This window comes from Tigriopus californicus, chromosome 2 (assembly GCF_007210705.1).
Source record: "Tigriopus californicus strain San Diego chromosome 2, Tcal_SD_v2.1, whole genome shotgun sequence".
Taxonomy (NCBI): domain Eukaryota; kingdom Metazoa; phylum Arthropoda; class Copepoda; order Harpacticoida; family Harpacticidae; genus Tigriopus; species Tigriopus californicus.
The window spans coordinates 8,142,340-8,165,211 of NC_081441.1; the positions used below are offsets into that span (position 1 = coordinate 8,142,340).

The 22,872-nt window shown below is 43.7% G+C and overlaps 4 protein-coding genes across 7 annotated transcripts in view; 2 read left to right on the forward strand and 2 right to left on the reverse strand.

Moving 5' to 3' along the window:
• Nucleotides 1–2,708, forward strand: part of LOC131892662 (FAS-associated factor 1-like) — a 3,957-nt gene extending 1,249 nt beyond the window's left edge. The window contains exons 4-12 of the mRNA XM_059242486.1: nt 1–169; nt 242–450; nt 521–603; nt 707–882; nt 959–1,172; nt 1,251–1,390; nt 1,497–1,651; nt 1,724–2,015; nt 2,096–2,708. Of these exons, the coding sequence (XP_059098469.1) occupies nt 1–169; nt 242–450; nt 521–603; nt 707–882; nt 959–1,172; nt 1,251–1,390; nt 1,497–1,651; nt 1,724–2,015; nt 2,096–2,515 (1,858 nt within the window). The 3' untranslated portion in view covers nt 2,516–2,708. The remainder of the gene's footprint in view (nt 170–241; nt 451–520; nt 604–706; nt 883–958; nt 1,173–1,250; nt 1,391–1,496; nt 1,652–1,723; nt 2,016–2,095) is intronic.
• On the reverse strand, nt 2,701–10,193 carry LOC131893495 (uncharacterized). Of its 4 annotated transcripts, XM_059243541.1 has the most exons (9): nt 10,051–10,193; nt 9,796–9,960; nt 9,402–9,667; nt 8,718–9,028; nt 4,635–4,839; nt 4,029–4,166; nt 3,729–3,935; nt 3,248–3,637; nt 2,701–3,137 (listed from the first exon to the last, which is right to left on the reverse strand). In XM_059243541.1, the coding sequence occupies exons 4-9, from the start codon at nt 9,014–9,016 to the stop codon at nt 2,862–2,864; spliced, it is 1,515 nt and encodes a 504-aa protein (XP_059099524.1). In that variant the 5' UTR covers nt 9,017–9,028; nt 9,402–9,667; nt 9,796–9,960; nt 10,051–10,193; the 3' UTR covers nt 2,701–2,861. The 4 variants fall into 4 exon arrangements, with proteins under 4 accessions (XP_059099524.1, XP_059099525.1, XP_059099526.1 ...); XM_059243542.1 differs by having other exon boundaries at nt 9,557–9,667; nt 9,796–10,060; XM_059243543.1 differs by lacking the exon at nt 9,402–9,667 and having other exon boundaries at nt 9,796–10,060.
• A 124-nt stretch (nt 10,194–10,317) lies between these two features.
• Nucleotides 10,318–13,780, forward strand: LOC131892663 (protein wntless-like). The gene is made up of 4 exons (XM_059242487.1): nt 10,318–11,707; nt 11,772–12,114; nt 12,187–13,146; nt 13,221–13,780. The coding sequence occupies exons 1-4, from the start codon at nt 11,411–11,413 to the stop codon at nt 13,601–13,603; spliced, it is 1,983 nt and encodes a 660-aa protein (XP_059098470.1). The 5' UTR covers nt 10,318–11,410; the 3' UTR covers nt 13,604–13,780.
• A 4,128-nt stretch (nt 13,781–17,908) lies between these two features.
• The window catches only part of LOC131893496 (uncharacterized), a gene marked incomplete in the record, with an annotated part of 6,840 nt that continues 1,876 nt past the window's right edge, over nt 17,909–22,872 (reverse strand). Inside the window, 1 exon segment of the mRNA XM_059243545.1 lies at nt 17,909–18,745. Coding sequence (XP_059099528.1) covers nt 18,351–18,745 — 395 coding nt within the window.

Below are 22,872 nucleotides of genomic sequence, written 5' to 3' on the forward strand. Positions count from 1 at the left end.
CGTGGGTGATATGACTAGGGTATTAATGACGGACATTCTACTAGGCGGTGGTATAGGCGTGGCGGAAGATTTATATCGAGGCGTGGCCGGGCCATCCAATTTGAGCAATGCCCGGACACGAATGTTGGATTTCTACGTGCAACACAACGACCGGACATTTCATCTCAAGGTGAGTAGTCAAGGTGATGATTTTGGCTGATCTGCTCTCTGGAAGTTTGATGGAGGGGCTTGGTCTGATTAGGTGCCCGATAATGAGGATGTGAAAACGTTGAAGACGCTCATCCAGGCCGAAACCAATTGCCCACCGTGCCAACAGACCTTGCGTGGATTGAACGGAAATAGCGGTCTCTTAGTCTCCAATCGAAGGAGACTCTCAGAATTGAGTCTACCCAAAGAGAACTTTCTCCATTTAATCACGCCCAGTGCCCTCATGGACACGGACAATCCTGAGTAAGGATCCGGAGCATACGATTCAAGGTCGGTGGGCGGATTTTTATGAGCAAGTTGATTTATGTTTCAGGTCAAAACCAGCCGAACCCGGAGATTTCAAACTACATATCCACTGCATACCTCAGGCCAAGACGTACGATCTTAATTTCAGACGTAAGTCCATCGATTGGTTGATCTACCTGTAAACCAGATAGACGGACAGACCATCGTCGAATTGGCTCAAAACGGACCCGGTTTTTTTTCTCATTACATATAGCAACACATAGTGTCCTGAATGTCAAACTGGACGTGGCTAGTCTTACCAATATCTCCGTGTCCAGACAAGAGTGGACGGGGTGGCCGGTGGCGATCAATGATGACTTGAGCTTGGCTCAAATCGGCATTCCCCAGGACCACAAACTCACCCTCGACAGGAAACCTGGTCCTTCAGATGTGAGATTCGGTGGAGTGACAAGGCTTCACGATTGATGGGTTGTTCATGGTGTTTTGTTTTGGTTTTCTTTTTCAGATGCCCATTTTGGATGGCTCAGTGGCCTCATCGTCGACCTCGACGACTCAGCGCCAATCAACCAGCAATCATTCGGGGGGATTGGGTGAATCTGAAGACGACTTCGAGGACGCCATGTCGGAACCCGCCCATATGGAAGACGACGATGACGACCTATTTGATCCTGCCAATTTAGGGGCCGCCTCCAGCAAACGCCTTCAGCCACTCATTCCAGGTTTGATTGCTAGGAGTATAGAAGGCCGAAGATATGAAAACATATAAATGTGATTATGACGAGATGTTATCTCTTCAGATGACTATGGGGACAACGTAATGGCTTCCTTGAAGTTTAGTGAAGAGTTCACAGCCCGTTATGGCACACCTCACCCTGGTTTCTTTCCCGGAACCCTCGATGACGCCATCAAAGAATCGTGCATGCAACCACCCAAGCAAGTAAGTGATACTTCTGTATTAGCCAATCAACATTGAATCTTCACTTTGTTTAATTATTAATCACGTTGTATTTTTTTTTCGTTTATTTTTATTTTTATTTTTTCAGAGAAAAATGCTAGCCATTTACCTGCATCATGACAACAGCGTTCTCACTAATGTATTTTGTACCCAAGCCCTCTGTGCAGACTCGGTGGTCGCATTTTTAAACGAGAACTTCGTTACCTTTGGCTGGGATCTGACCTTTAGTTCGAACAAAAAAAGGTATCCCCCACCCTCCTCCACATTAAGATTGGCCTCACAGGAGCGTTGCATTTAAGATCGATTCAATTACAGAGCCCTGGACATGATCACAAACCATTTCGGCAGTGTGACCGCTGCCACTGTCAGAAATCTAGACATTGAACGCTTGCCTCTCCTAGCTTTGGTATACAAGCTCCGGGGAACCACCGAGATCTTTCAGATCATCCACGGGAACGTGACCCTCGACGAGCTCATGTCGCAACTCCTTCAGGCACATGACACCTACTTCGCTCAATTGGCTGTGGAAATCCGAGAAGAAGAGGAGCGACAAGCTCGAGATGCTGTCAAGCGGGAACAAGACTTGGCCTTCGAAATGGCCCAACACGTAAGTGCCATGGATTTTGACATACAGGACAAATGAGGGATCCGATGTGAAATGTAACCTCTTTTCACGAATTCAATCAGGCTGACCGGGAGAAGGAGCTCGTGAAACAACGCGAAGAGGAGGATCGCTTGGAAGAGGAGCGAATTCAGGAAGCCATTCGCCGGTCGGAAGAAGAGGCGCGACTCAAGGAGGAAGCCGAAAAGGAGCGCGTCCGGAAGGAGGTAGCCAAAACAGTGCCCGAAGAGCCACCACTAGATGCAAAGCACACGAAGATCAGATTTCGAATCCCCGGTGACAACTCGAACTTGGAGCGGCGATTTCTCCCCTCGGACAGCCTTCAGACCCTTTTGGATTTCCTCACCTCCAAAGGGTTCAACTCGGACGAATTCAAGGTGTTGAGTAGTTGGCCTCGTCGGGATTTGACCAGTCTAGAGCGGACCTCGTCTTTAGAAGAGCTCAAGCTTTGCCCGCAAGAGACGCTCACTCTTGAAGAGCGATGAGAGACTCTATTGATCAATCCATCAATCAATCCAACCGTTTGTGATATCTCTCCCTTGTTCTCGACGAGAAGATTTTTTCTGCTATGCTCGTTATGTAAATTGTTCTCTGATTTTGAGGAGGGCTCGAGCTGTTTTCATATCGTGATAATTGACTTCCCAAGAATTGAACGAGTAAAGAGAGATGGTACGGAAACATAGGCCTCTATTCTTGTAGGTACTTTTCAGCTCCCCATTCAAGGGCGAAATCTGGAGAGCGAGTAGGGGTCTTCTTGTATATAAATATTTCGTCTCAAATCATAAATAAGCCAAGTTATTTTGGTTGTTTCACCGCCACTACCGATTGGGCTCAATCCTCCTTTCGGTTGTTGCCCCAATCGTACGGAATGTAATCGACCTTGCACTCGGTGCTTTGGATCACTTCGCCCAACTGCTTCTTCTTGTCGTCATCCGTCGTGATGCGATCGTAGATCCATTTCAGGATCTCGTCCTTGTCCTTGCCGAAGTCCTTATGGTACCATTTGAAGAGCATGGAGAGGTACACGGTGCTCTCCTCGACATTCACTCGGACGGCATCATCATTCTCCAAGTAGGACTCGGTGGCGACATCCAACTGTTTATCAATCTGCCATAAAAAGATCAAGAAAATCAATCTCGGTCCTAGGGACGGGGGGAGGTTATGGCCCCCATTGGCCATTTCTTGGGCAACCCAAATTCGAGCAAGCTCGCACAAACCTCGTCAGATGAGAAGGTCTTGATGGGGGGACAGCTCCGAGCTCCGCAATTCAAGGCGAAATGAATTCTTGGCTCGGGCTTCTCCAGAGCCAACTTGAGTCTCGGATCCTCTTTTCCAAAAGGTGTGATATACAAGGTGCCCATACTTCCGCGATTGGCACGAAGAATGCCATTCTCGATGTCATTGAGCGAGTACACGTGTCCGCCCAAATTATACGCGATGGTCGAGAAGAAGCGATAACGCTGCCACATATTACTGGGAGTGCCCTTTTCCACATTGCCGTGGATAACCAATGCGTTATAGATATTGATGAAGAAGGCCAAGCGCTCTTCATGCGAGATCATCTCGAGTTCCACACGCTGAAGCTCCAAAGTCATCCTCTTGTAAGCCTAAAAGCAGACACAACGCCCAAAACGGAGCAACCAGTCAGAATGAATGGATGGATGAATGGAACACGGAAGAAAAATATGGCCCATTCACCTCGAAACTTTTCGACGTGGCAATCCCTTTGTAGTCGACGGTTTTCCCATCTTTGGAGAGGTAATCTCCGAAAAGTTGGAGGATCAATTTCCTCAAATGCTCGGCCACTTCGCCGGCGGGCCTCTGGACACATTGGGACATCTCACCGGCATTAAGGGCTCGACTGGCATCGCTCGTACTGAGCTTGTACAAAGCACCCGAGGCATCCTAAAATGACATCATGAATCACGCCCAATTCTTTCCAAAGGCCGCCACCCAAGATACCAAATCCGACGACATCAGATCAGATCCCAAACTCACGCAAAAGTCCTCTCGTTCGTCAACATTGACGCCGAATTTCTTCGACACGAGTTGACGTCCCATAAAAACGGCGCGTTCCCGAGAAATGAGTTTCTTGTCCTCGATCCAATCCACGAAATCTTTCCCCGTAAATGAGTCCTGCAGGCAAGAAAGAAGCGGGGCGAGGTGAAAATCAGAGCTCCATCATAACCTACCGGGTGGCCGGGAATGGAACACGTTTCCGACACGTTTTTGATTTCTAGATCATCAAAACGAGGAGAAAACTTCTCCCTTGTCTAACTAAATTTTTTTTAATGCGATAACTTTTACTTCGAAACGGCTTGATCGTGGGAGATCATGGAGGTATGAGATGGAGAAATGCGCATGAAAGGCCGAACAAGGGTTCGTGGCCACCCGGTACATACTGTATTAGATTATATACTTATATACGTATATGTACTGTCAAGGACGACAGAGAGACACACATTATGGATTGATGTGGGAAGCGATCAACATTCCAATCTTTGAGTGACCGATTTTGATTATCCAGCTTTCTCGCTCACTTCCCGTGGCACCTCATTTATCATCGATTGATGACTTTTCGTGACGAACTTCACACTCACTCACCTTGACCTTCACGAAACAGAACGGGAAAGCTTTCTTGTGTGTTTTGACAATTCCAGCTTTTTTCATCTCCTCGATTAAGTAGATGAACTCGTCCATTTCACAATGGACCGCCTCACCATCGATCGAGGGGATATCAATCGCCTCTCCCGGATGAGGTAACAAGGGGGCATCGGGACCCTCGGGTGGACCATTTTGGTGCATGTCCCTAAGAAGAGAGAGAAAGCGAATATCTGAACATATCATAATAATAGTGGACCATAAATCAAGGAGTGGAGCTTGGGCGTCGCTCTACGTAGAGCAACTAAATAATCATATTGCGAGAGCTCCGAAAGAAAAGGGTTCATTCATCACGGTAAGTGTTCCAAAATGTTGAGGAAAGTATTCGTCAAGTCTAGACTTTGGATGGGCCTGGAGAATTCACGTGAGTGGCTCTTAAGATCTTACGGCCAGACCAAAAGTGGGCCCATATCGTTTACCGAACAATAATAATTATCATCATGCATGATACCCTAGACTTGAAGAAGCAGAAAAAAAAGCTTAGAGCAGAGCAATGAAACAACCCCCCCTTAACCACCTCGTCAAGAAATGGCAAGATAAGGAAACATTGGAGCATGATCCCATTTGGCAACAAAGGGCTCTTCGCCAATGACTTATTGTCGTGACTTTTTCCTGAAATGTTGCTCCAAATCCCACCTTTCCACTTTGGATTGTCTTCTCCGTTCCCTGCGTTCTTTTCGGAAATCCTCCATGACAAGAAAGACCGACAAAAGAGGAGAGAAATGCACTCCTCTGCCTCGCTCTTCCCTGTCTCACTTCCTCACACATGCACCAACAAGGAACTGGAACTGGAAACTGGGAAACTGGAACGAAATGTGGAAACGCTCGTTCTCAGCGATTGTTCCGTACTGATTCTTCTCGTTTTAGTTTCAATGTCAGACCAAAAACGACGACCTTGAACACCCAACAACCTTCGCCCTGGGACGAAAGATGGAACACGCGGGAACCTCTCAAAAACGCGTTCCGTTCCCACGTTCCACCATCGCTCCGAAAGTTTCCACGGGACAAGAAAGAAGGCAAGCGGAACAATCCATCGCAGGCGGAGCAAGACGGCCCTCGGGCACGCTCTCATATCCCCTTTTTTTTACTATATATTGTATATATAAATATATGTTGTTGGGTCTTTTTATTTTCAAAAGAGCTCGTACGGAACGTAAATGTGTACGAGAGTGGGGGATGTAGTATTTAATCTCCATTTATCAAACCGACAGGACGCAATCATATCTTCACACACTGGTCTCATGTCCCATTGTCATTGTTCCAACCGACAGGCCCTTTACATTGAGATAAAACCGAGGCCGACAAGGCCTTCAAGATAGCACAACATACACGAAACTGCCCTCAGAATCGCAAAGGAGGGACAATGGGACCCCCCCAAGCAGAGTACATTCAAATTTCGTGGAAACAGACAAAATTTGCCAGTATACGTACGAACGTAAACAGTAGTCGCTGAATACAAAGGAGCATTTTCTTCTCAACGACGTCCCTTCAGTCGTCAGTTCGTTAGAGTATCCGAGAGTATGATGGTTCTCGGTGAAGAATTGTGCCTACCTTACTGATATATGGCCGCCTGACATGAGACGAGCTCGAAAATGAGATGATACCACATAAAGAATGTGTCTGATTCGTATCCGAATCCATTCAGGTTAATGAAGGAGACCGCCACCAAATCCCAACTTACATAGTATGTACATACGTATGTATGAACGTATGTACGTATGTAGAACAGGGGTCTCTTTGTCTCGTTTGTCTGGAATGAGACCATGAACTTGAAGCACTTTGATTGGTTGGGTATTCACATGCACGTACATATGAGAGACGAGAACACAAAAGCGCCAACACTCCTCCCGAAATGCCAGAAATAGAACCCAATTCCAAATCGAGCTCGGAGCCTTGCCAGCCTATCATATCCCTTCCACAAGTCAGGCATGAGTCAATTTGATGTGTAAGGATGATGGCAAGACGTTTCCCCGAAATCGGAATGTTCCCACCTGGAACATGACATTAGGAGGAGGGGGAAAACAAAGGCTATTTTGTTTTTCCCCCCATAACGTACGACGATATGGGGGAAAGCAAGCCTGGCATTATGTCCCAATAGGATCCACGTTGAAGAGCATTCATTCATGATTTCTGATGATGCGTCCCAATCTTGGCGGAAAACAAAAAAGTTTGGAACAGATGTCATGTTCGTATAAAAAGCATTACGAAAGGAATTGGTGGCCTTGAGGGAACATTGGCTCATCGATCAAGCTGTTTTTGGCAACTCGATTAAAGATTTGCAAATAATCAATGGCCTCAATCAATCTCAATTGGAAGGTATCTGGGATTCTCAAAGGTGAAGAAAGCGAGAGAGCTAGCTGTTTTCTCAAAATGGGATGTTCACCATTTACTACATGAACAAGTATAAGTAGCAGTTCAATGGCCTTAGTTCCCAAGAACACTCTATTTTTGTACGTAAGTACAGTTCAAGGCTCTGAGAGCTTGGATGTACGTACTCGTACTCGTACTCGTACATCAGAGACAAAGGAAAAACGCTCTCATTGAATTGTCTGCAGGTAACCATTAGTAGACGCAAATCGTTTCATTGGCCCCCCAAAAGATCCTCTTTTGCCCGGGACAAAGAAGGATCCAACAATAGGCTTTATTCCTGGGAGGTGTGTAATGTACACAAATCTGGTTGGCAGGATTGATGATGGCGGCCTTGGTTATTCCTCTTCCAAATTCCCTCTTGGAGCAAGCTTTGAATGAGCGTAGTACAGGAATCAGGTTTTCTGTTCCTGGTATTCACACCAAATGACATGGACTGCCATAATTGTTTGCTCGTGGTTGAGGTAATAATAATCACTGTTTACTCAAGATGAAAGAAAATTTTGGTTGCGTGAGAAAACCGGGAACGCATAGAAAAGATAAAGGTCCCACATATCAACACCTCTCTGGCTGTCTGGTTGTCCCGCTGTCTGGTTCCCTCGCTCACTCACTGCCTGACGCATTTAGTCCCATGTCTCTTTAAGGGCACTTTGGGGATAGAATGGCTTGGAAAATGAAACGGAATGACGTAGTTGGGCTAACCGGAGCTGACATGTAAAAAAAATAAAATATCCAGATCAATATTCGGAGGATCATGGAGAACTAGGCTTTCCTTTGAAAAGCATCTATGGTCAAGCGTGCGTACGTACAGTCAGTCGGTAGTCTAGTAGTAGTAGAGTAGTTACAGTGGAACAATTTCCGGGAACTCGGGTTCGTTCCCGCCCAAGCACCATTTCCTTTCGACAGACTTGAAAACTCTGTGGGACGATCGTGGCATTCGTGGGAGGCGAAGATTGATTCCTGCCTACTTTTCCTCATATTTTCTAGCTCTTTCTTTCATTCTCTCGTTTTTTTTCTCGTGGCTGCTGCTTCTCTTGACCTTGAAAAATCTTTCCCCTCTTCAGTGTTCCAAAATGATTTGAGGGGGGAGCATTTTGTGGAGGAGGGGAAGAACAACACCCATGCACACCACCGCTACGTACAGGACTGTGAGAGAGTTCTATCACCACTTTGACTTGGGCTCTTTCGTCCGCGTCTCCTTTTAGATGAGGGAGGTGCTCCCAAAAGGCCTGTCTCAAGCCAAGCAAAAATAGCACCAAAAAAAACTCATGTTTTCCGTTGGTTCGTTGTTTTGGAAATACATTGGACCAGAAAGAAGCCTTTGACGAAGCCACCCAGTCGATCCTCAAAGTCGTCAGGGCGGAACAACAATGCACACGATGTGGATTTATGCAAGCAACTCGACTTCCTTCGTCTTCCCCGATTTCCCAGCCAAGGAAGTTTGCAAACTATATTCAGCAATGAGCTCCACGAACTGGCCTTGAATCCATCCATCAAATGGAAGTTACCACCAAGCAAATTGCAACAATTGTTCCTCGAACGCTAAGGCCAACAAGGTTCACGTGCACAATCATCTGACACTAGTACGTACTGTACACTGTACAGTATTGCCTAACTAATGCATAGAAAGTAAGCCATCCGCATTCAATAAGGTCATACCTGAGAACATGGTTGAACTCTTCTTGGTCCTTGACGAGCTTTTGGAATGCATCGTTCCCACCAATATGGTTATTGTTGAAGAAAATCTGGGGCACACTAGATTTCCCCGTCCGTTCCTTGAGCCAATCGCGAACATTGGCCGGAAACCGATCCACACTCACATCCGTAAAAGGCAGTTTGAGTTCGCTGAGAGTGTTCTTGGCCTCCAAACAATGCGGACAACCACCAATAGAGTACACCACAATCCGGCCTTTTATGCCTTGGTGGCCCAAAAGGTCGTGCGAGTCGGACGGATTCATGACGTTGCAAGTCTGAAATGCCAGAGTATCAGACGCTTAAGCATAGGATTATTGATGACCACATTCCTTCAGGGGGAAAGTATATCGGAGAGTCGACCCTCTAAACACCGGTTACTGTAAATGGTGATCTTTTAAAGAACAGAACTATGGCACGCTGCAATGAGCGGAGCGCGAGAACGCAATGTGGCCGGATCTAGGATACTATGGACTTGGTCATGCGAATCAAGGTCGAGGTATTTCACGAATCACCAAACAATCAACCAGGAGATGACGATGAGAAGCAACTCGTCCGCGTCGACCAACGCATAAAGCCCGAGTAGACAAAAAGGCTTCAAGATACATTTCCACGTGCTCCACAGACCAAACAAACCCACGGCCTACCTACCTAGTAGATGAATGGAGCAAATCCTGGTCTTGTCTGGGATCTTAATGCTTGATTTCACTTCACTCCGATGTTCGATGGGAAAATATTGTCTTCCGAAAGTGTTCTCGTGATCATCAAACCATGGATGTGGACACACACTATAAAGCGTTCCTCACCTCTCAATCGGCGGCACCTCTCCCGCAATCAAGCACCCGAAACTCAGGCAGAAAAGTGGATGAAGCTGGAAGCTTGGAGTTGGCAGGGTCATGCAACAGGCGGCTCCTTGACTTGATAGGGGTAAAAAAACGTAACCAATCAGCTGGATGGCATGGAATAAGCCGAGGCCCTCGAACACCATGCACCAACCAACCAACCATCACCAACCTGCCTTGTGCCTATTTGCCTTACTGCCTACCTTGGGGACTGTACAACATGCGGAGATAGAGCACACTCAGGCGTCATGCACACACCACTGAAGAACGGGATCAGACAGTGAGCAAACCAGGTAGTCGGAGACAGAGTTGAGGTGCTGGTTGGACCATTATTGGACCACTCCTTTGAACTGGCCAGATCTGTCAGACTGATAAGAGACTTGGATGGTGAGGAAATACGCCGAGGAAATAGACACTCCTCTCAGAGAGAGTACAGTAATGGACATGTTGTTGCGTACGATGGCGAGGGAAGGCGTGGACCTGCTTGGATTCATAACCACTAGCACCGCTGATGAAGACCTCTGTTCTTTGATGAATGTACGACGAGTTAGTTGGAGTGCGCGTTTTTATCGTTATCGGCTCTCTTACACTTTCGCCGTAATATTTTGCAGGTCTTGGCCATAGCCAAATGTAAGTCAATGACGTCAAACCATGAGGCGCCATTTTCGAAGGCTTGATCATTAAGTGAACGCTTCGTACTCGTATGAGAGAAATTTGTATGTATTTCATTTGGTTCGGGATTGGAAAAGTGGGATGTTGGATGATCTAGGAACTCTGAAGAAGCGCACGCACACAAGTGAAAAAGTAATAATTCATTCTTTTCAAACTGACTAATTAGAAATGCAGTACGGGTCTTGTAAAGAATTTCGAGCGGGGGCTTGAAGCTCAAAGAAGTCTCGTTTTGGTGCAGTAATTTCGGCAGAAATGTATGTTAATGCCAGCCCCAGAATTTGAGCCCCCTCCACACACAAATGTTCTAATATCATTCAATGCCAGCCATTCGGAAGTTTTTCAACGAAACATCATGTTCCACGTTGAATTGAGATTGAACTACAATTTGATTTCTTCCTCGACTCAAAAGCAAACGCACGCATATCCAATCATTCAAACACATGAACAACAAATCCACGTTCATGCTTGTTCAGCAATTAGTGATTCAATGCACAACTCATCGGACCTGGATTTTCACATGGAGTAGCTCAATAGGATCCAGATATTCTCCGACACGGGGGTTCCATCGAGCACGTGCGCGTTGTCGCGTTCATCTGCAGGTAATTTCTGCATGAGTTGTCGCCATGCTTGGAATGAATGGGACTAGTACAACCCACTTTTTTGAACGGGTCTGCGACTACCTTTTCTCGTATCATCTTCACCATCATTCTCATCATCACTCATAGAGTAGATACGTACGTACATATAGGGTAGACTCCTCCTCTTGATCCCTTTGGCCAGCAATCCAGGTGAAAACCATCCACTTCAAATGCAAACCAACTACCAGAAGTACACAACTCCCGTGGAGTCGTTCACGAGTGCGAGGGAGTGTATGTATATAGTATGTGCTCCTTTGTACCAGCCCCAACCAGCCGTGGTTTTCCAAGTGTTTTCCCATTCCAACGGGAAATAACTTGAGAATAGACAGGAAATATGATTCTGCTCCTCCTCGTTGGCTTTGCCTTGGACTCCACCTGGCTAAAGCGAATTGAGGCCAAAAATTAGCTGTGGGGAAAAATTGGATTGAGGTGCGTGGTTGACTCTCCCATGCAAAGTGATTGGAGTCGCCACATTCAGAACGTGACTGGGTGAAAATTGGATCGCAAGATGAACCAGCCATTGGGAACATTGGTTCAAAAATGGCCCCGTGGTTTAGTGATCTGCGTGTGGGGGTTCATCTTGAGTCTCCATTGTCTCATGTTTGTGCTCGGAGCCCTATTGGCCCCGCAAATGTTCCACGAGGCCCACCATGAGGGCACCTCGTGTCAACAACCCAAGAATGGGCCTCCAACTTGGTACTCGAATTCCACCTCCACTGGCAACTGCATTCCATTGCAACCAGGTGAACGGGCGGCCTTGGGAAGAGTGATTACCTCATTTAGGTTCCCAAGAGCAGGAGATGAGGTATGGCGACAATCTGTCAAAAGCGCCGATCTAAGTAATCTTCAATCCCCAACCCCAATTGCAGGTTTCCAGTTACTCCATTTGGAATTGGAAGCTCACCGCCAGCCTCATGCTAGATGTGACCTTTTACACCAAGCAAAACATCCCAGAACCATTCGAGACCAGTGTTATCCTTCTGAATGATAGTCTGATGAACGATCCGGAGAATGTCAGTTCCTTGGGCAACAACAATGCCCCTGGATTTACCATTGGTCAACGATTAGTTCCCACCGTTATGAGGGCCAACTTGGATTCTGCGCCCATGTTGGATTTCGCTCAAACCTCCGAGAACAAAAGTGGCTGGAAAAGAGATGCTCAAATCTATATTGAACGAGACCTTGAATGCACTTTATCTACCAGCTATAACAGTAAGATTGCTCTTTCTTTTTGTCATACCCTTTGGAGATTGTCGAAATGTCAATCCGTGTCTCAATTTGCAGATAGTCTGGTGCAAGATATGGATATGACCGCTCAGTACATTTGCTCTTTGAATCCGTTTCTGAACCTTCACTTCCCCGAGAACAATTCAAACATCATTACGTTGGAGTTCATGCCGAGGAAAACCTCGGAATTATCGCCACTCAATCAGATCGAAAGCAAGTTTTTTGACATCCCGGCCGACATCAATGCATTTCTGACTTTGATCGTGGAAGATGGCATGTACCATTCCTGTATTTTCTACATGAAATGCGCTTTTACTCCCTTCGTCGTTACGGCCTTGCTATGGTTTTGCATTCGCATGTACCTGAATGACCTTTTCATCAGCATTCCTGACCGTCTTCTCATCACCTCGGCCTTGGCCCTGTTCGTCCAAAACATCCCTTGTGAAGTCATTGCCTCCCAATGGCCAGAACCCTACGTTAAACTCTTGGACGAGATGGCCTATCTGGCCTTGACTTGTTCCCTTTTACTCTTTTGGGTGGTCTATACCAAGGACAAACTGGCTCAAAACGAGCCTTGGGAACGCAACACCAAGTATTATTGGCGCCAAATGTTCTTAATTGTGTTCACGGTTTTGGTGGCCGCACTCTTTGTCATGTATCTTCGCAGTCCGACCTATCAAAACCCATTCAAGAACCATTGGCAAGCGGGAACTACCGTGATCATTTCCTTGACGTTCATCTTTGGATTGGCCATTTCAGCCATGATCTATCAAACGTATTTGTCCATCCTTATTTGTAAAGTCATTTGTGACGTTTCCATTCAGTATCCTTGCCTAGAGCGGGTTTGGCGGATCAAGATGGTCCTGCTCTATTGTTTCTTCATGTCAGTATTAACAGTGGGTGGGTTCGTGCTCCAACTCGCGATTCAACTGGGTCTGAACTGGAATCCACAATTCTACATGGAACCAGTTCCATTCTACTTGTCCTATTCCAGTCCCATGCTCATTGGCCTTCAAGGTAAGAACTGCTCCATTGCGTTCAAGCAATTACCCGTTGTTTTTCATTGGTTGGTTGGGATCTTTGTCTTGCAGGAGCTTGGAACATTCATGTGATAACGCTCTTGATCCTTCTCTCTCGAAGTAAACGGTGCCTACCGGATTATATACGTCCGGTTAAGTACACCCGACAAGGGTCGTACAGCGTGGAAGCCAATATTAATCACTGTTCCTCCAGCGACAAATACCCCAGCGACTTGGACAACCCTGGGGACGACAAGGATGAGGACTATGATGACAAAGTCTTCTTGGATGAGCCAATGCCAATCGAGGAGGCGATTCATCTGTGGGAGATTGGTGATCTGGCCACTCCCCAGAGTCACGAGTACATTTGGAAGGCCCATCCAGAATATGAGCATAATGGCTATCAATTGGCCATGTCTAGCACGTCACCTCTTCCAGAGGAAGAAGTACATTAATAGGCGTCATTTAATGTTATTGTCTCGCTTTAAATTGCTTCAAACCCAAATAAATTGTCATACTCTAAACTCTGTTGAGAAAAAATATATTTATAAACAGAGATATGGAAGGTTGAGAGAGTGTCCCACCCTAAAGTTACGCGTCAAAATAATAAAAGAAATCTTTCTTTCATAAAAAACCAACTGTGTTTGCACGTCCTAACCTCAACGGCAAAAAAATCTTTAATCGTAAACTGCAAGGAGTGATGTAGGTAGACTCGTATTTTTTGCCCTCATGGGAATGTCATACCCCATTAATTCCAAAGAATAACTCCAAAGTTGGTTTCCAATGGATTTTCTTATTTTTGTATGATGTCTTCTCAATCACCTCTAAGATTCTGGGAGAGTATTTCAACACTATTTTGCATCAAAGTACAAATGAATTTGGAGACAGATCTGTTTTGAGTCAAATCGGTTGCTGTTTGAAGTATCAGACAAGAGAAAATCTTAGGGCGAAAAAAATTGTCCTTTTTTAAAGCATTTCATAAAATGTTTTGTATTTATATTTTTAGACTTCTTATTGACTCGCCTTTTGCAGGTTTTTTTTTGATTTGGTTCCTCGGGGATCGAACTAAATTGATATCATTCGAAAACAAAGAGACCCAACGCAAATAAGCAGTTTCAACTATTTTCATGCTGGACACTTGAAGATGAAACTTTTGAATTTTAGGGCGTCTCTACACTACGATGGAAAACCGAGATTGAATCCGGTTTGAGGATTGAAGTGGGACTAGTGCTGGGGCGAGACCAGCAGAGGACTCGGGTCTTTCACTGTACTCAAGTCGAACAAAAAAAATATTGCGAAATTTAAACCAAAGGACGATTTTTTTCACAAACCCGAACCTCAGACTCGAGTCTGGACTCGCCCCATCACTAGTCCTGCTTCCATCCTCAAACCGGATTCAATCTTGGTTTACATCCTAGTGTAAAGCCGCCCTCCCTTACTTTCTCACAACTGGAGAAGGGTTAATGCATGGCATAGGTTTTTAAATACATTTTTAATATGCCCTCCAAATTTGCACGTTTCCAAAAGTTGAATGTAAATAGGCCTAGTATCTTTTGAATTGAGCTTTGTATTGGTTCGACATGTCTGGTGGGCAGAGCTGTCCGCCGGGTTGAGTCATCAATAGAGAGCGGATTTAACAGTTTTTCACACAGATAATATATTTTCACACAAGTAACGTTTCCCGAACGTTATGTCACAATACCACTTTTCCCTCAATTTGGCACTGGAAACCACCATTTCTCATGCATCCCATATTTTTTAGTTCAAGGAAATTTGATTGAACCTGTTGCTTTCCAAAATGAAACATGAATGGAAAAAAATGAAAGCTAGAGAAGCATGATTCCATTTTCTACAAATCTTATTGAAACGGAATTGTCAGAAAAAGTTCCCCACGGATCAGAATTAAAAAAAAAATACTCCATGAGTATCTTTTAGTGTTGAAAATTTTAGCCATTGAGTCACAAATGAAACTGTGAAAGGGCAATGAATCAGATTACAAGTGCAATGTCCACAATAGAGATCAGTGCAAGGGTAAATGTTATGCTAATATGTACAAAAATTAGAATTTGATATTCCAGTGTTCCTCGTACCTATAGAAGACCTAAAACTAAAACAGATTCGCCACATCCTAGAATTACTACAATATCTTATCAGTTATTCACATAAAAATGAAATCAAAATGTGCCCAGATATAGTTAAATTTGCAGAGCAAGAATCCATACCAACAACTCAATTTTTTGATGAGCAATAGTAAAACTATTTGCTATGTTTATGATTCATTACTTTTTGCAATCATAACAGAGAGTATGTGGGTCTTAACGATCCAGTAGCCTCTTTTAAGTTAGATTTGGACAATATTTTCATCAAAATTCTTGATCACCTGTATTTTTAAGGCCTAGCCAGATCTATCAGCTCTAATTTGTTGGTGGATCAGATATTATATGAATATAAAGTTAAATTCAATGAATGAGTTCTTCATCTTGAACTGCTGGGATACTGGGGAACTGCTTTGCAGTGGCAGTAATTAAGTCCAAAAAGTATCATAGTTGAATTGTTGTATCCCACCATAGGATACCTTTTTTTTAATTCTAATTTTTGTCAATTTTTTTACTCTCTATCGTTATTTTGATCCCATAGATATGACCTTTAATGGCTTGAAACATCACTTTCAAATCTGCTCTCTAGTCATCAGTTATTTACGATCGAATCGTCACGTCAGGTTGAAAAGGTAGTATTAAAAAATGACAGCTATTTTTCTACTATGGGGAGAATTTAATATTAACATGGGTTATTTTCATAAAAAAACGACGCAACATTTGAGGCAAATTAGAACTCGATTAAGGAACTTTTGGAGGAAGATCAAGCCACGGTTTAATGCATTTCATTGACAATCACATGATGGATTCGATTGGCTGGATCTTTGGTAGAATCGTTTTCTCTGAATTCAAGGGCTTTACCAACAAATCTTTGACAGGTTTCCGAGTCGAGTGAATACTTAACGACTAGAATAGGTAAAATGCCGCCAGTCAAGGATGACAGAATGCGCAGACGCATTGGCTCTCGGACAAACATAATTTCCGATTGTAGCCAAGCCAACCAAAGTAAAAAAATACATCAGTCTTCATGTATGGCTTGATTGGTGAGAAATCCTGCACAGATTTTTAGGGCTTTCCAAAAATACCCCATCCGAGTGTGGAAGAGTTTGGAAAATGGTACATGTGGGTAATGGTTAAGAGCAACGGCCTTCAAGGCAGCCGTGGGAGGTCATTAATTATACCACTCTTTTGTGTCTAAAAACGGTTCTCCCTTCTTTCGTGAGACCAATATAACTTGGGTCAATCGTCGCTTACTCCTGTCAGTTGAGAGCAACAAGTTGAACAAAGAACCAAAACAACCTTCAAATGTTGTCTAGATTTGCCTCACTTGGAGTGATTGCATTATCAAGGTTCTGTTCTGGCCCATAGAAACATGTATGTATAGTATGACAGAATGTTTCCGATTTTATACCTTTGTTCTCTCCCTCTGACCCTCACGTCAGTCTGATTCTACACACTTCTCTAGCTCTTACCAAAAAGCTTATTCCATACCACTCCATATTCGAATTATAATCTCATCATCTTTATTCAGTGTTGCGTTCAAATGCTTTTTTTCTTTTGTCGATGATGCACATCGTTTATACTTTAATCTCCCCAATATTCGCTTACATTGAAATTTTATCGATCATACTAAAGGAGCCCTCGTTTGGAATTTCTCTCTAGATCAAAGTGTTTCCACTTTCCAACGTTACTTGTCGGAAAAAATTGTCAAGCCGATATAATTATCAGAATCTAAAGAGTTTCATTCAGAAGTAGGTTGGTTGTACTATGTACACGAACCTAATAATTAACCAATGACTGAATTTGAGATGCTTTCTCAGCATTTGACCCATCCCAACTCTGACCAGTGTCATGGCTTTCCATCCTGAAGAAACCTTCATGGAATTTTCCCCTCCATCTTGAATGTTCCACCTGGTCCAATTCAACTGTCTTGCCGAAGACTAGATTTTTTGGCCAACTTACCACAGCATGAATACCCCAGGACGATCTACAACAAAATCAATCATCAGACGTTTCCTATAAACAGGGGACCAAAGGAAAAAGCGGTCGTTAATGGCAGGCAGTTTTTCCCCTGCCCAGTCAAATGACCATGATTGAACCATCAATAGACCACGGCTTTAGTTTCATAAACCAGTGGAAAGTAGTTCATGTTTTTGTCACTCATGGTTAGCTGTATCGACGTAATGATTAAGCGGTAAAAGCAAACGCAAGCCCCATTCCACATTTGTACGTACCAACCAAAACAACCTTCGTAGTCCCACGGAAGTATTCCCAAGTCCAAACGTATTGTAGTGCATCCAAAACGACGCTATCGTTCCAGTCTATCTGGATCATTAATTCTGAGGAAGAAAAGTTCTCTTTTTCGAGCCAAAGAATGTGAGCGAGGTCTTGGCAAATGCTGGAAACCTTTAGATGGTCGATCGCTTGATCAGGAATAGAATATATTCCCTTCGGAGTGTGTCGTTAAAAACCTGCGCTAAACGGAAGCATCACTCGGAAGCACGACCTTCAAAGAAATGTGCTTTCAAAATGACATTCTTCGCCCAGAAATAAACTTCGAACTTTGCACTGATATGTGGAAAGTTATTCAATTAAAGGTTTTTGAGATAAATCCGCAGGAGGAACCTTGAGACGTACGTGGGTGTTGAGATGTTTTACGACGAATTACACTGTATCATATCTATATTTTGACAGCGATACAAAAGAGTCACAACGATCACAAAAATAGGAACAACACACACTCGAGGAGCATTTTCGAGTGCCAGGCTGCATTTCCAGACCCCACTTGACGTACTAGCAAGCACGTGTGTCTTGATCGACTACTCCTTTTCCAGAGCCAACATGACTTACTACAACAATGGTTGGGACCAGTTCCTTCCCACGAATCAAAACCTCGGTTTGTTTTTTCTTTGCCAATCCCCTCAAAGACTCTTCAACGTGAACAAACATGGTCCGAGAACGTCGAACAGGATCATCCATTATTCCTTGGAGAGAGATCAAGTGTCAACATTGGCTACACAGACAAGTGGAATGATGAACAATAGTGATAACCCATTGACCACGAGGATTCCACACAGACATGAAGAGAGTGCCAGGTCGATCCAACTCAAAACCTGGCCTTTCCATTGGCGTCCTTCGAGCTGCCGGCCGCGGCAAAGGCTGCCACCGCCCCTCCAAAAGCGCTTGCCACGCCTATTCCGGCGGCAGTTCCCATGGGCACTGCTTCTCCATTGCCTTCAGCGTCGGGCAGCGTGAGCCTGGCCTTTTCTTCCGCTGCGGCCTGGAGAACTCTGCAGTAATATCGCCATCGCTCCTTGTATCTGTATCCTCCATCGTTAATGGTCTCATATGTGGGAAGGCCCGAGTTGAGGCTGCCCACGTTGCACTCGTCGCAATCCGAGTCACAGTCCGAGAAGTCGTCATCCCAGCCTTTACGATAGGAATACCAATGGTAGCAAGCAGTGCACACGGCGGGCAACACAATCACAAATAATACCAGAGCTGGAAGACGAAGAAACGAAGTAGCAATGAATTCATTTGGGCGTGAAGACAGCTCGGGGAAAGTCCATTATTGGGTAAAATAAACTCGCCAACACATTATGGTGCTTTGATGGGTGTTCTATTGCGTACATAGAGTGCCTGTAGTCTGTACTATATGGTTGAAAACAAGTTGAAAGGTAGCCCCAAAACAGCCAGTGGCTTTTTTTTAAAAAATTTTTTCTCCATTCACAACTTTTCCTTATTCATTTCATGGTTCAATGAATGTTTTGGAAAGTCCGCTAAGGTTTTTTTTCCCGCTAAGCGCAAGTTCCCTCCCATAAATGTATTGTCACTCCTCGTCAACAACGCTGAGATTTATCCAATAGATTGGGCCTCTCTTGGCAATTGAAAATCACCACAGCATTTTCATAACCCGGGGTTTCCAAGCAAGCCACACAAATACACCGTAAAATATTACTTTTCCTTGCTTGCACCAAGTTTGCCGCAAAATAGTCAAGTTCGTGGAACATTTATCCCCGGATCTCAGCTGAAAGAAAGGCCCTTCCTATTCAATGCTGAAGGCATCTTGCGGCAATTTCCTGTGCAAGAATCACGTAAGCTTCGTTCAGAGACTCTGATTAGCTTTAGAATGTGTGGTCAACGAATTCAAACCCAAAGGAGCTTTGTTTGGAACATTGTGAAAAAGATCCATTTTGAGATAACACTGAAGGCCACGCTGCTCCCTCACTACTTCCAAAATCAAAGATTAGGTGCCATTTGGGTTGGATTAAGGCTCTACGAGGATATATCAATTCCGTTCCCTCTCCACGGATCCAAAGAGAAGAGCCCCACGTGATTGAATGGATTAGGATTATGCCAGCCATCGTAAGAGGCACAGCCAGTCTTCGTTCCCAGAACAACGCTCAAATGCCGTGGACCATTCTCTTTCCACGTCAACGAACCAAACATGAGGACACTGGATCGAAGTTATTGGTTTTTGGGGAGGCTCTTTTGCGTTGTTGGGCCTATGAGGATTGTTCCATTCCGACAAATTTCGGGAACATACACAAGTTTGGGGTGTTAAACAAAAAATCGTGGCCTGACACATTTGGGCGAGAAAACAAGAATGGGAGAAAGAATGGACCATTCTCTGGGTTCAGTTAGGGCCCTTTTGGGAGAAGAGTCCTAGAAGTCACTAAAATGCGAGATAGATCCTTTCTTCCAAACGGCTATTGTCAGAAGAACTTTAGCAATATTTGGTCCAATGCAATGGGAGTTTTATGTGAGATTTACTTTAGATCCATCCAGGTACCTCCATAATCGATCTAGATTAGTCCGATATCCCAAGAGATTCATCGCTCAATAAGTCATACTATACTTTCAAGTAAGTTTATATTTCCTTTGCCCAACATTAAAGAAAAGCTATAAATCTTTCCCGGTGTCAACTTAATGAGCTAAACAAGGCCATCTAACACGACACAGAAAAGGTCGAACCACGTAGTATTGTTGCAAAAAAAGGAAGAAATCTCAAGAAATAAGGAAGGAAGAGAAACTGTTCTCAAGGCCTCTTTTTGTGTCTCCCCCTCTCTCTCCATTGAGCCTTTTGCCGTTGTTCCCAAGAGCCTTGCAAAGGACAAGAAAGAGTTCCAACCTGCTGGTGAGCACAGTGGGCTCACTTTGGAACGGACGGAACAGTAAATACAGTTTGCAACTGGAGGCCAAATAATTTTTTCCCTCCTCCACGAGATCGAGGACGGAATCATTCGCGAAGAAAATGGGAAATGGAGCTATTTGTATTCCGTGGCACAGTTGTGACAAGTTTCCTCTTGAAATTGAGCCACTTTTTAGGCAAAGGACGTTCCTGGTTCTTGTGGCGCTACGATATCCAGGGTCATATTTCTAAAAGAAATTAGTCGACGAAAAGTCACAGACTGAGCTGAGTGCTGGTTCATAGTATTCCACATGAAAGACAGATGCAATAAAATATAAAATTTGGGCCTCCAAATGGAATTCTGGTTCCGTACACAAGTACATGTATATGCCATCGCCCAAATATGAATGAAGGCATGCACATCCCAAGGAAAGAATCAAGTAAACGAATGCACACACGCCCCAGGGTTTTATTGTTTGTTAATGCAAATCGGTCCATATCAGGTTCTTATGGGACCCCTCAAGTATTTTAAAAGAGCCTTATTTTCACGATGGAAAAAAACGACGCCATCAACGAAAAGAGTGCCTTCAGAAAGATGAGTGAGCATTGAGCCCCAACTATCTCACATAAGTGACCGATCAATCATTCTGCACGTTGCCGTAACTCAGCAGCAACCTAATAAAGTCTTTGGGACTTGCTCTTTCAACGAGGTTTGTTTTATCTAAAACTTTGAGAAATTTATTCGGGAAGGCAACAAGGAAAACAAGTTATATTATACGAGCTCAAACGAGGATCTATCGGATATATAAGTCGTTGCGAATTGCTTAATTCTCTATTGTTCATTTCATGAATTGAACAACATAAAATCAACTGACGGTTTGAAAGAGATCGAATAGCATGAAACAAGATTCGACTGAACCTAATGAAATGAGTCAAGCACGAACATTTGAGGACAATCACTCTGAGATCTGCCAAAAATTCTCAAGATCAGCACTTCTGGGACCTTGAGAAAAGCCAAGAAGTCCTTGATAAGCTCATTTTTTTCTGTAGACTCAAAACGAAAATGATCTACTCGTAAACTGAGGAGTATACTAGTACGCTAGGTTGCTTTCAAATTCTGAAATCCACAGAGGTCCCAATCTCATTTTAAATACTTATTGTTCCGTAATGACAACTTCCATTGAGCATAAAATGAACAAATGGTTGCTCGGAACCAAAGTTTAGAAGAACCTATCGCCTAACTTTGTGGAGAAGAGCACGGTGGGAATGACGATATTGTATCCGAATTAGTTCTTTAGTTATGACTAGGGGTCTGAAAAATGGAATGTGATTTTCTTCAAAACAATTTGTTTGTAGGTTACGATTTTCAGTCAAAATAAGTTATAAAAAGGTGAAGAAAAGTTACAAGTCGTTGGGTTATTCAAGAACATTGCTGGTTTTGCTAAAGATACCATGGTGCATGTTACAATTGAATGGTCTCTAGATTGATTATTATCTAAATCTCAAAAGATAAAAACACTCATGTTTAGACAATTTACGGTAAATTATGTAGAAAAAATTAAAAGACGCTTTCAGTTTCTTCTTAATACCAGGCAACGCATGCACTCTTGGAAGGAAATGAGCAAAATAGCAACTAAATAGAAATGGAAGCATCGCAAGTTTGAGAATTTACCAATGTTTATTCTTACTTCAGTTTTAGTTTCGTTAGAGCAGGATAATCTGTAAAATGAAATCATTTCGATTAAAGTTCTCCAAAACCTGTTGAAAGTTTTTCAAATTTCCTGTAAATCGTCGGTTTTAGGTTATTTCATGCTAAGCAATCGTGTCAATGTTTTGGGCCCAGAAACGGCCGAAATGGCTAAAACTTAATTCAACCTAAAAAGCTATTTTCTTGACCCTTTGTTATAAGGAATGACACTCATTCTTACTCAGGAAATGTCACTCCTTCTCAAAGTTCTCACGCTCCACGATAATTTCGAAAATGCATCTCAATTAGCCTATATAAAGACTTTTCCTTGATGAAGCCGTATTATTAGAAGAGCCAACTTTATGCGATTAGCCTGAACTCGTCGATGCAACCTCAAAAAAAAGTAAACTGGCGTATTGAGTAATGATGCAATGTTGAATTCTAGAGGTTGCATTTTTAGGGCTATCCAATTTGATGCTACAAAAAATCATCCAACTTTCAGAAAGTTCTAGAAACAAGCAACAATGGTCGGAACATTGGACATTTAACAAAGAGTACCTTCTATCCGTCATTTCAATGCTGCATGAACTGAATTCAAGGGATTACCTTCTTGCAAGGTCCACTTTTAACATTCCCCTAGGAATTCTACATACAAAATTAAAAAGCAAGATAGGCTTTAGTACGGCAAAGATTTGACAAAGGGGAAATCTTACGAGCGTGCTTGACGTCTTTGGTTGAGGAGCATACTTGAACCACTGTACAGTACTTTGGGTACTCGTACATCATCTAAGACCTTCAACTTGGAACAAA

Bases quoted from the DNA above. Each gene is read 5' to 3' on its own strand.
- LOC131892663 (XM_059242487.1), top strand. From the start codon at position 11,411: ATGAACCAGCCATTGGGAACATTGGTTCAAAAATGGCCCCGTGGTTTA. The intron at 12,115-12,186 runs GTAAGATTGCTC...CTCAATTTGCAG, and splicing joins TTTATCTACCAGCTATAACA to ATAGTCTGGTGCAAGATATG. The intron at 13,147-13,220 runs GTAAGAACTGCT...TTTGTCTTGCAG, and splicing joins CATGCTCATTGGCCTTCAAG to GAGCTTGGAACATTCATGTG.
- LOC131893495 (XM_059243541.1), bottom strand. From the start codon at position 9,016: ATGAATCCGTCCGACTCGCACGACCTTTTGGGCCACCAAGGCATAAAA. The intron at 4,840-8,717 runs GTATGACCTTAT...CTCTCTTCTTAG, and splicing joins GAGTTCAACCATGTTCTCAG to GGACATGCACCAAAATGGTC. The intron at 4,167-4,634 runs GTGAGTGAGTGT...TCTTGCCTGCAG, and splicing joins TCTGTTTCGTGAAGGTCAAG to GACTCATTTACGGGGAAAGA.